Source organism: Melozone crissalis, unplaced genomic scaffold (genome assembly GCF_028551555.1).
Source record: "Melozone crissalis strain CALT ecotype California unplaced genomic scaffold, PUWL_Pcris_2 ptg000027l_1, whole genome shotgun sequence".
In the NCBI taxonomy this organism is placed as follows: Eukaryota; Metazoa; Chordata; class Aves; order Passeriformes; family Passerellidae; genus Melozone; species Melozone crissalis.
The window spans coordinates 10,475,719-10,488,301 of NW_026535805.1; the positions used below are offsets into that span (position 1 = coordinate 10,475,719).

Consider the following 12,583-nt stretch of genomic DNA (forward strand, 5'->3'; position numbering starts at 1 on the left):
GTCCCAGACAGGGAAACCTGATGGAAAACAGGCAGATTTGCTGTGTGTGCACAAATCAATTACACCAAGCATGTGCTTGCATTGTACATTCTATAATCCTGGACCTACAGCTCATATGCTATGCTGGGCAGCTGCACAGATTCCTGCCCTGCATTTTCCAGTCCTTACTTTCAAGCTCATTCTGGGGGTATCCTCTAAGTTTCTTATCTTGCTCAAACTTTTACTTAGACAGAAAAGAAATTCCCCTCCATTTATGTTTCTTTCTTGTGCAAACCAGGATGCAGGATTCCTGCCAGCACAATGTATTTGGCAACTGGTGTTTACAAGACAAGGGGAAGAAATGTTGCTGTGGCATAAAAATGCCATGGTCTTCCTTCCAATGTGGGGAAATGTTTCTGAAAGCAGCTTTGCCCTTGGAGTTATCAAGTCTGGCATGCACCTCTGACACCTTCTTCCAACACTATTCAAAAGCTATTCATTTCCCCCAAAATGACAGATGGAATGCGATTACAAGCATCTTAAGTTTGATTTCAGCCCCCCATTAGTTTCAATGACTCTACTAAAACTGCCTCAGATACAAGAGTGGGTGGTACAACATGTCCACACTATTAACGGCAGCAAAAACTCAGTCACATATAGGTTTTCCTAATAAATATAACAGAATTCAGGGAAGAAGGGCAAGATCATTGAACAGACATTTTCAGAAAACCTACAGAACTGAATGTTTAACTAGGCAGACTTTTTGTTTTAATGCAAGTTATTTACCAAATCAGAAAGGAATTTTTGTTACATTAAGACTATCGAGAATTCCCATTTTGAATGAGCACAGACTTACACTGTTTCATGCAATATGATCACTTGAGATTACATTCCTAATCAATGCAGAGTGAGAAGAACCTAGAGTTGAGCAACCCCCTCTTGTTAGGATATCAATTTTATGTCTTGCTTACTCTTTTGTTTCGGACACCTTTCTCATGATCTTTTTAGATACTGCTACCACAAAAACATAGGGATCTAAATTGCAACCTCTTACCATATTGTTCCAGAGAGCCATGGCCATCTCAGCATAGCCTCTTACACTGAAATGAGAGCAGTCTGCAGCAAAGAAACTCATATCTGGCTTGCTAGTCTGCAATAAAAGCAAAAATTATTTCTCAGCAAATTTCAATCTTTGAGATCTGACATATAATATCTAATAGTGTATTGTACTTGATATACCCACTTCACACTTTTGATACCTTCCTAAAGGCAATATGGTCACATTTTCACACTGGGAATAAACTTATGTGCTCCAAACTATGAGCTGATTACTGCACCTTGAGACCTTCTGTGTAATGCAGCCTGCTCAACTTCACACAAAAATTTTCATAACAAAACTAAACTTATCATTAAGCCAACAGTCACAGCTGCTACACGGACCCTGCCATTGACCCACATTCCATTTTGTACAGAACTGATAGAAAAGTGCTTATTATTGCTTTTTAAACTTGGGTGACTCAGACTTACAACACTTCAAGTGTTGAAATTTCTGCTGAATTTCAGATAACAATAAAAATAGTGGGCTTATCCAACTGTGGTAAATGTCTCTCTTAGGGGGAATTTGCCTCATCACTGCCTGTATGGTGACCATTGGTAGACCATTTAGGCTGACAGAAAAAAGAATGGGGATGGTATGAGAAAAGTATCAGTACTATGCAAAACTGGGTTGTTTTGATGAGGATTCATGCTGGATATTTGTATCCTTAACCACACAGCATACATAATGCTAAGGCTGGAGAAAAGAAGGAGAATTCAGTGTTTGGTTCAAAGGCTGCTTCCTGTTTCCATGCTTGGATGAGTCAGAGACTCAAGTGCTGGTCTCCATTTGAAGAAAACCTGAACACATTCCATAACCTAAATCGGGAAACTGTGGTGAATGCTAACCAAAATCCCTCAACAGGGGAAGCAACATGCAGTTCAGAGGAAGTCAGAGGGTGCCTTGTTTATGGGTGCATGTTATGAATGTTTCCTAAAGCCATTTTGATTCACAGGCAGCCCTGTGAATCTTCTTGCAAGACTTCCCGTCTTCTCCTCCCTCGCTTAGCACAGATTCCATGCTGTGCCACTAGACTGTGCAGAGAGGAAAAAACAGTGTCTTGTGGCATGGATCTTACTGGCTTAAGAGAAATTAAAAACAGGACTCACACTATCCAGGGGCAGCAAGGTGTTCCGGAAGAACGGCTGGATGACAACAGCGAAGTCCTGCCGCTGTTCGTACCGACCGCTGTTGATCAGCTGCAGGGCTTCAGCCTGTGCGTGGTGTAATCAGTGAAAACACAGGAGTTACTTGCAAGGCTCATCCTACATTTGTCAGCTAGCAGCAACATGCAGATCAAACATCTTTCAGTGTAGGAAGCTGTAAATAGTTAGTGTAAATCCAGCTAAATGTTATAAAGCAGTCAAGAAAAAGGCTAAGAAAATAATTTGGTTCATGAGGAGATTTTCATGAGGAAAACACACAGAAGCTGGATTAATTCAAACAAAAAAAAGTAAAAAATATGAAGTTACTAATTTAAAAAAAATAGTTCAAACCTTACTTATAGAAACCAAAACTGCACAATTGCAATGAGATTAAAATTTGCAGAAAAGTATAAAAATAAGGAACAAGGTCAACATTTTTAGACGTGACAAATGAGTTCAGAATGCCAACATGAGGCTGAAGTGCACTTGGTTTTTCAGGAAGGTGTGCTTGAATGAAAATACTGCTTAAACATTGAAAAATTACCTGCCACTTTCAAAAATTATGGTCACAGCCATTTATACAAATAAAAAACCCATCTTATTGTAACTTGCCATCTTATGGATATAAATGCCAATGCTTCTGGTCATATCTCAAAACATTCCTAATCCCTCTCCCTTAGTTAAGGAAAATGACCCCTCTAGTAGGCTTATACAAGCATTACCCAGGGTGAATTTTTTGAGCTTTGTCAGATTCATTGCCAGAGCCAGAGTGGAGAACATTATGTGATCTGATACAGTGATTCCTGTATTCATAAGAATATCGATGGAAAAAGCTTCTGCTCCAATAGCTATTTATAGCCTCTGTTAATTTTGAGTGAATCTTACGCCTGAGGCTATGAAAAGTTACTTTCAGATAGCAAGCTGGCCCATGGTTGGTTTAGTTAATTTCTTCTGCTAAGAGTAACCACAAAACAGCTGATGCAAGGTCATTTGTCACTCTTGCAGTGACAGGTTAATTCATGTGAGCTACTCATTGGACTCATAACAGACAAACACATATCAACAAAGCAGCCATCATTACTAAATCCTTTTTGGCTGTTGAAACAGCAGCTGGAAACAGAACTGGTCTCCATCTGCATCCAGCTCGGAACCAAGGTCATCAGAAGGCAATGTGGAAAGTCTTGCACTGCTACTAACTGGTTAGCTGGGTATGGTTTTGATTAGGCTGGAGCCAAGTTGTTTTACAGTTATCCCTCTCTGTACCACTGAGAATATGCACGACAGGAAGGGCAGTGAGGGAAGAAATATAAAGAGACACAAGTGAAGATGACCATTTACAGAATCAATGCATTACCTGAAAATCTCTGTTAACTCTCTTAATTTCTTGTAATTCAGAAGAATTTTCCTCTGGGTTTAAGAAACATGGGCAAACTTTCCTTCAACAAAAGAAATACTAGAATTAAAAGCCATTCTAGAATAGTTTATTCACAGTTCTTCAGCACTGTGTGTCCGCTTCAAGAAGCTCAGGATAGGTGCTCAAAGCTCACATGCAGAAGGGAGAGCCACCTTGGTGGTTTAGAAATGGACAGATACTTCACAAAAGAAAAAATTCTACTGAATTACTTTTCAAAATGAACGCCTACCACAGGCAGAAAGAGCTGCAGGATCTGTAACTTTTGAGTCAAACATGAAAAAAGTGTTTAGTGTGCCACACATCAGCAGGAAATCACACGTGTTAGAATAACAAGAAAACCCACCCTATGAATGGGCTTACAGCAGAGTGTCAGACATCTGGGAGTGTAAAGTTAGAAAAGACAAATTTTTATTTAGTCTGAGTCCTTGCACCACTCTGCTTATTATGTTACCTTCATAACAAGAGGTAATAACTTGTGCTTCACTGAAATTCATCTTCTAAGAATGTGCTTGGAATAAATATGAAGACATTGAGCAAGACGATCAATTCATTATTTTCCCTTCCAGTGTGTTCCTGTAGTTAATCACTTGTATTTTTAAAAATCTGTGCCTAACTTGATTGGAATTCATTTGGCATCACCTTGCAACTACTGGTCTTTAGTCTCTGCAAGACTAAAGAGCCTTTTCACATCCATTCTGATGCCTTTAAAGACACTGCTGCTTTCAAAAACAAGTCTCTTGACCTTTTTTGAGTTAAGATTTTGGTCCCCTTCATTAGGTGTGAGGAGCAGTTCCTGGCTGTGCTCTGCTGTATGCATCCCAGCCTGCACCAGAGGTAATGCAGCACTGGATGCAAAGACAGGAATCAGGGATGTCAGCCTGTGCTACTGACCAGCAGACGGCTGGGTAAAAAAAGCCTTCAAAGTTCAGCAATCATATGTTAACTTGTGCTATGCCATGCTGCCTTACAGCTGAGAAGTGAGAACTCTGCTATCTACAGGTGCAGGTTTTTAGTTGAAGTATTGCAAGAAGTAATAGAAAGTTGAGGGGTGCATCAGGTAAAGGAAGCAATGCACGTAGCTTGGAAAGCTCAGTGTGGATGTCCTGCTGTAGAAATTGAGACTGAGCCAAAAAAATATCACTTTATAGGCAAAGAGCTGTTTTGCTCACTTACTTTGCTGCCAAGCCACACTCTGAAGAGCTTGCTGCGATTTGACGCAGTCCAGAGAACTCCAGCATCTCTACCATGTTGATAAAGACTCTTGGGAGCTGTGAGGATTGTAATAACCAGACATACAGACATGTTACAAATAACAGAACATGATACCACTACAAAGAGCAAGGAGTGTCATCCGTGGGTCAGGGAGTCAGTGCAAACTGCACTGTCTGCAGCCAATGGCATGTGCAAGGATGATGGATAAAAGGAGGGGGAGGGAGGGAGACATACACTGGATGTCAGCCAAAAGAATTCCAGCAGCTAGTACAAACTAGCTGAAATGCTGCTTCACTCCCTGGGACATTTCCATTGGCTCTAGGGTAAATGAAACTGTTCATGGCTGGTTTAGCCATGAAAACTGGCTGTAGGGTCATGGTATGCTTGGTCCACAGCATAAATATTGTGAGACACACAGTTTTTCTGAAACTGCAGCTCTCTTTCTCAGAGCATTAGGTAGTACAGTCATTGAAATGCAGCACTGAAGAACAGTCTGACTCCAGCTATTTGAAAGATGACCTTGTATGAAACATAATCACTGACAGTCTATCAGAGGTGAGAAAAACATCGGTGTACTTGCCAGGAACATAGCTTGCTAGGGTATCTTAAAAGCTTACCTCCTCATAGAAAATATCCAGAGTGTCCTGAAGGTACTTTACATACTTTTGCACTGAATAGGTTTCCTATTAAAAAAAAAATAAATAAAATTGAGACAGTCTTTTTCAGGAACCAACAAGGTGATCTGTGAGAAGCCTTACCAACTTGGTGCTCCTTTTTTCCTTTGTTGGCAGATATATTTCCAGATCAAGAAGTTTACTGGAACATGTACAGAGGTTATATAGTGCTTATGTTTTTTATCCTATTAATATATTCCTCTGATCTCTGTAGAAAATCCTGACGTATCTTGGCAGAGCCTTTCCCTGATAATGACTATATTGACCACATTTTTGGATTTTGGGTTGTTTTTTATGGGACCCAGAGCAGACTGATTTGCCTTATGAACAGAAGATTTTTTTTTTTCAAACTGCCTATCTGTAAAACTGATGTGAAGGCAGTCAGACCCCACAAAGCCCATAAGCAAAACAACTTTGTGACTGTAGTTATAGAGGGGTAGCTGCGGGGAAAAAGGCTCCAGGCAGCAGCCTGTAAAGGAAAGAGCAAAACAGAGAACAGTGCCTGGTCATTTCAACAAGCTGGGGTACAGACCCCCAGTCTGTGCCATACAAACAGTTTCAGAGGGAATGACCACTGACAGCTAAAGAAAAGACATGTTTTTCACTATAAACTGATGTTATTATTTTGGGTGTCATTCTGAAGCAAGAATTGGGCATCCTCAGTAATTATTGTGTGGGGATATTTTCCAGAAGACTTCACTTGTGTCCCCTCGCATGCCTGAGACACCACACTGATTACTTTGTCCAGTTAAGCAGGGAGAACTCTTCAGCCTAATCTTTGTGTTTTGTTCAATATGAGCAGGTTCCTACTACTCAAATAATGCATTTCTCCAGAGCTGCAGTGCCCCTGCATTAAAAGCTGTGCACTTGTTTCTGATACAATGAAGATGAAAGGGGCAGGACTTCTTAGTGCTTTTTAAACAAAGAGGAACTTTGGCTCCCTGAGAGAGAAAGGCTATGTTTCCAGGGCTGGTCACCTGCCAAATGCCTGGATGAGCATGCCTAATTCAGAGATACAAACCTTGTCCAAGCAGTACTGGCATAGGTCAGTGCCTCCAACAAGGATGGTAATCAGTTTCCAGTCTTCCTTGAAGTTAATTTTCTAGTGGCACATAAAATAAACAGATTGCAGCATTTATTGCTTAGGCATGCAGAGGTAACATTCACAAATGGGGCTAAATGGGCACAGACAGTAGGGCAGAACAAAGGAGGTATGCCGAGTTAAGCTGGCAAAAGAAAAGCATCTCTCCAGGGGGAAAATCTCAACTGTTTGCTAGTCTACTGCAATTCACCTTGGCTTCTGTAAGGAAATTCCCTTCAGCAGACAAGCCCTGTCAGGGTAACCAAGCACAGCAATGTGTCTGTGGCAGCAAGCATCCCTAAATGAATGTCAGCTCCAGAACAGGGGTGGACAGCAGAGATTTGCCAGCCATGGCTGCACACTGCAGGCAGCGTGGGGATAAAGCCGTGTGGGAATGGCGGCTGGAGTGACTCATGTGGCTGTGGAACTGGAGCTGCTGGGGATTCCTGCCAGCTGGGCAAGAATTACCCCGGGCCAGGAGGGGCAAGGGGTGCCCCAGGGAACAGACAGCTGGATTAAAATAGAAGAGTCCAGGAGGCTGGTGACTTCACTGAGCTCATATAAGGGCAGCTGCAGCATCCACGTCACCACAAGCTAACAATAGGCGCTGCTGAGAGCTGGATCTCATCAAAACATTTTGTAACATTCAGTACAAAGAAAGGAATCAAAGGCAACTATTTTTAGTGTAGTGCATTTACATAACAAACATCTGCGAAAGGATCCCACAAATAGAGGGAGGGCCTGGGAATCACCCAGGTCTGAATTCTCCTCTTTAACCAGCAATTTGCTCAGAAAGACTTTCATGAAGAGGCAATGTTATGGCAGGGATACACCCCTCTCCCTTTTTTAAAAAAAATGCATAAAAAGCTGTGAATAAAACAAAGCAGACAGCCTCTCCTCTTCTATTCTATTGAAAAGCCAAGCCAGCTCTCTTCACTCTGCCAAACAATTGGCAATGCAGAGTAACTGACAGTGGGGTGAGCATGCAACATCCATCAAGAGCTCTGGCATGGAGAGCCACATGCTTTGACAAATCCTGCTTATTCAGTGCCTTCCTTTTCCATTCAGTCTGAGCCAAGGATCACCAGGCACTCCCGTTCCCTTAGAGGGAATGCTCTCCCTGCACCAACAGCTCACATCCAGACAGTCATCCACTCAAATTCAGCCAACCCTCAGAGCAGGGCAGCCTTGGGTTTCTCAGATTTCTTCCCCTCCCTGCTTTTGATGCCCTTTGTTGCCCTCAGTGTAGCTGGCACAGCAGACTGGTCCACAATGCTAGATCCTCTATTAATTCTCTAAAAGACTGTGGTATGTCACAGACATCTTTTATGGAAAATCCTTTCCTTAGGATTTTTCCTCCTGAGAAGCTGAGAGACCTCAGGAACAAAATGTAAACATTGATTATCTGCTGCTGTGGAATGCAACAGGTGGATCTTTGATTGGCCCATGTTGGTTGTTTCTAATTAATGGCCAATCACAGTCCAGCTAGCTCGGACAGAGAGTCCAAGACAGCTGCCTTTGTTATCATTCCTTCTTATTCTATTCTTAGCTAACCTTCTGTTGAAAACCTTTCTTCTATTCTTTTAGTATAGTTTTAATGTAATATGTATCATAAAATAATAAATCAAGCCTTCTGAAACATGGAGTCAAATCCTCATCTCTTTCCTCAACCTAAGACCCCTGTGACCATCACAGCATTGTGACAGAGATTCATACATTCCTGAGGTTTCTGGTCATTAATTAATTACTTTCCTGCTCAAAACCCGACTTTGAGAGGGCTTCTTCTCCTGCAAAGACTTCATAGTCCCTCTTCCCGGTGTTGTGAATATTGTGACTCACATTGGTCTGCAGATTTACCTGCTTCAGCAATTTTACACTCAGCCTTTATGACCTTCACTTTGAAGGCTGCTGCTCAACAAAGCAATCCTGTGATCTTACCAGAGCCTTCAGATTTCTTCTCTTCCTCACTACCATCCTTACATCTCCTGGCTGCACTGCAGCCTACATTAGGGGTAATTCATCTGGCACATTCATCTTGGAAAGCACAGCAGAGACAAGGACTTTTCTTTCATCAGTAAAGCATTCTTCATGACTCAAGCATCCCATTAATTACAGACATCTCCCAGAGACCCCGAAAGCACGGAGGTGTGGCCCAAATCCCACTCACCGAGCTGCTTCTCATCAGCTCCACCAATGCACGTGCCTGGGCTGGCATATCACTAGGAGAGAGAACAGAAGACTTCTGATATGTGCTCCAAATGCATGTCACCTTCTTGATCCCCACTCCTCATTGCAGGGGATCTTAGGATCAGCAGAAATCAGAATAAGGAAAGTGATCCCTCAAAAGGCTGAGCAAACACTGAAGGACCAAGTTGCAACAGTGAATAATCTGATCTAAAAAGGCTTCAGCTGAGATGGCTGCCAAGTGGCAGGCAACTGGTATGAGTTCTTCCCATCTCAGACTTGGCCTTGGTACATTTTGTTTGGGAAAAAACTCTAATGACCAGATGCACAGAGACATTGAGTTACATAACTGGCTTCAAAAATCTAGTGGGGGAGTTTGGTGCTGACACAGAAGCTGGGCACCTAACCAGTCTTCTTGATCCAGCCTTAAATTCCTACGGCTTGTCTTATGGCTGGAAGAGAGTGCCTGCATTGTGGGACTGCCAGCCTCAAGAGTCCCAGTTCAGCTCTGGACAGGATGCAACATCCTTGGGCCAAAGCACAAACCATGCTGAGACACCAGCTGGAAATGAGCTCCTGATATAGTAGAAGAAGACTGTGCTTGAGCTAATAAGCCCTGCCTCTCTCCAGCAACTACACAAATGCAGTTACATTATTTGGATTCCTAGAACCATATTGATCATGCTGAGTCAGCTTTGCTCAGGGAACCTATGAAATATTTAGCAGCTATACAGGCTTTGATAGTTATCCTAAATCTCTTTTCCAGCAGATTTAATGGTTGTTAAAGGTGTCACAAAAAGCTCTGGAAACAAATTTTGTGAGTATTCATGGAGCAGGCACAGTGTAACCCATAAAAATCCTTACATGTTTTGGTTGTTAACAGACTAGAAGATTTTTTCTTCAGGAACAGAAAAGAGTTATTTACCAGCTGCCTTTTTTTTGTTTGTTTTTTTCCCTTTGCACTGCAAACAGGGATAATATTTTTAATGTTATTAAGGTAGAAGTGGGCTTCTATTTGTTAGTTTCAGGCACACTCTCTAGAAATCAAGGATTAAAAGAGATGCTCATGAATTTTTTCCTCATTGAAGATATTGCCTGACAGTGAATTAGGGACCTATACACTGAAGACTGGGCAGAAAAAGGTACTGCTTGAATTAGAAGCATAACTAAGGAATTGGCTCAAAAATTATGGGCAGAAATAGAATAAAGAAAGGAAGCTTGAGTCAAATTTAGAAAAAGATAACAAATAAATCCCCCAAATACCGAATTGAATTAAAAAACCAAAACCCACAATTGAAAACATCAGATCACAGAAACATGCTGAGTACCAGCAGGTCACCAGCATTACCTCAACCCTGTCATGCATCTCAAAGGTAACCTGCCAGCCCATCACTTCTCGCTCCTTTGGGATTGCCCTTACCGTGCTGCAGCATTTCTCTCTGCAACGTTGAATCCAGCTGTTTCCTTAGAGCTGCCAGTGGAGAAGCCAAAGATGTTCGGATTGAATTTCTTCAAGATGTCTTAAAAGGAAAAACCACAGTGTTTAACCATTCACAGTACAGCCAGCAGTGTTGCCTCCCTGCAGAAGCAGGAGCCAAATGAGTGATGAGAATACAGAGCTGTGTTTTCCCCTCATTCACTATGACTTACAGGAGCTAGAGACACACCTGCTTTGGAGACTCTAGTTACTGTCCAAATTTCATCACTGCCATTATTTCTCTCCATGGGCCTGAGGAACCAGGGCCTGGTGGCCCAGGAGATGCACAGGTGGATCTTGGGCAAATCACCAGTCTTGAATTTGTCAGACTATTCGTGGTTACTTTCATGTACCAGAAGCAGATGCCCTGAATATGGCCCTGTACCTCTCACTCCCCCAGCTAGATAATAATATTTGTGGCAGAGAAGTGAATTTTTTTCATTTTCTAGATTTCACTGAAACTTTCAGTGGGAAAGCATGATGTCTGAAAACTGTGGTTGTTACTGTGTCCATAGTACTGCTGTCTGAAACCTCTTTACAGAATCTCATTTATAATGCATAAATGAATTGTGCCTTCTATTTTTCTTCAAACACAGTGAAATGCCTGGTACAAGGCAAAGGCAAAACACACCAGATTTTTTACTGACAATGTCAGGTATTGTCAAAGTGTTCCACAGCATGGATCACGTACAAATAGAGCAGCCATTGTAAACCAAGTGCCTTCCAATTTATTGTCACATTGACCACTTAATGGTTTCTATGGCAACTACAGGGCCAATTACACAGAACACTAGGGCAAAAATTTATAGCACTTTTAGATTATTTTTTTTGCCACTGCTATGTAGCAACTTGAAATCATCTGGAAGAACCACAACTTTGTCAACAATCCTGGCTAGATGGACTAGTAATTGTTTCATAACCCCTCATATGTCCACAGACCTTACAGTCAGCCACTGGAAAGCACAAAACAAAATAAGGGAGGAACAAGTCTGCTATGAACTTTGGTCACCTTCAGCACACTTACTCCTAATTCTTTTGCCCAAAAGGATGATACAATCACATGCAGATCCTGTGATATGGAGGGGCTGAATCAACTGTACAGCTAATCAGGTCAGTCTGGATCTCAGCTCTCACTCCCATGAACTGCTTATACCCACAACAGATGGACATCCCTACTGTTTTCAAGGAATTACCATTTCCAGATGTTTCCTAGCATCTACTTAAACCACTTTCAGTGTAATGCCCAACTTTTGCTTTTCTAGGATACTCACTGGGTAAAGTAGCCTGGATCTCCAGAGTGTCATCACCCCCAATACTACAAAGGGAAAGAACAAAATCACCCACTAGGGTTAATCCTGCAGCCATCTGTCTTATTGTCACCACATGTGGCTGTAGCAGCCCAAGAAGGAAAAAACAACCTTCCCCCTCCCTTCCCAAAAATACTTGCTTCAAACAGGACTAAGGAGATAAACCACAGGAATTCAGGGAAAGCAGTGAAGGGATAACTCACATTAAATAAAGCAAAGCAGTGCTAAGATAGAAGCTATGCCTTCAGGCTGGGAACAGACCATATTGGGAGAACTGATTTTTCATCTGGACATGCTGGGATACCTACCACAGAAAGGCATATTTCCTCACTAAAGCTGCTCTGTGTTACCTTGCTGAAGCTACATTTGCCTGCAGTTAAGCATAGGAGAGACTGCATTAAATATTCATTAACTACCTATTTGCAAAGCTGCAATGCTGATTACATAGAGCCTCTGCCTCACCATTCAAAACTTGTCTGTGTGCAGAGCCAACACACTCTTACACCACTTGTGGCAGCCCCTCCTGAAAGTATCCATGCCTGCAGACACATGCAAGGGGATGAAGAAAGAGCAAAGAGGACAATGCATACATGCACACTTATCAACCATACGTGTGTCCATAGGGAGCAGGCAGTTTCCTTCCACTCTAGCATGGATATTGAGCTTCACACCCTCTGACATGCATTGTTTCCCCACTTTGCAATAGCAAAGGTGTTTGGAACATCTTCACTGAGTATATATGCAATGCTCTTGCCATGTCCATGCCAACCCACACTCACTCAGACCTCCCAGAATTACATATTGCAGTAGAAAATCACAGCAACATTTTGCATAAGCTCCAGTGAGACTAGCAAAAGGCTAAAAGGTACTGTGGCACAGGACCACACTTGTAGCAATCGTGTTGGGTTAACACACACACAAAAAAAAAAAGAAAAATAGAAGCAAGAAAAAGCCCACAAAAACAAATACAACCCACCCACCCTCCCAGGAATCACTCCTATTCTCTTCCAGCCC

The 12,583-nt window shown here is 42.1% G+C and overlaps 2 protein-coding genes across 2 annotated transcripts in view; both read right to left on the bottom strand.

Moving 5' to 3' along the window:
* FOSL2 (FOS like 2, AP-1 transcription factor subunit) overlaps positions 1–12,583 on the bottom strand; it is a 130,445-nt gene that overhangs the window by 22,119 nt on the left and 95,743 nt on the right. The gene's annotated exons all lie outside the window — the stretch shown is intronic.
* The window catches only part of PLB1 (phospholipase B1), a 77,334-nt gene that overhangs the window by 3,457 nt on the left and 61,294 nt on the right, over positions 1–12,583 (bottom strand). The window contains exons 49-57 of the mRNA XM_054279689.1: positions 11,534–11,577; positions 10,206–10,305; positions 8,769–8,820; positions 6,542–6,622; positions 5,464–5,529; positions 4,808–4,902; positions 3,575–3,656; positions 2,185–2,289; positions 1,034–1,129 (exon numbers count right to left, since the gene is read on the bottom strand). Coding sequence (XP_054135664.1) covers positions 1,034–1,129; positions 2,185–2,289; positions 3,575–3,656; positions 4,808–4,902; positions 5,464–5,529; positions 6,542–6,622; positions 8,769–8,820; positions 10,206–10,305; positions 11,534–11,577 — 721 coding nt within the window. The remainder of the gene's footprint in view (positions 1–1,033; positions 1,130–2,184; positions 2,290–3,574; positions 3,657–4,807; positions 4,903–5,463; positions 5,530–6,541; positions 6,623–8,768; positions 8,821–10,205; positions 10,306–11,533; positions 11,578–12,583) is intronic.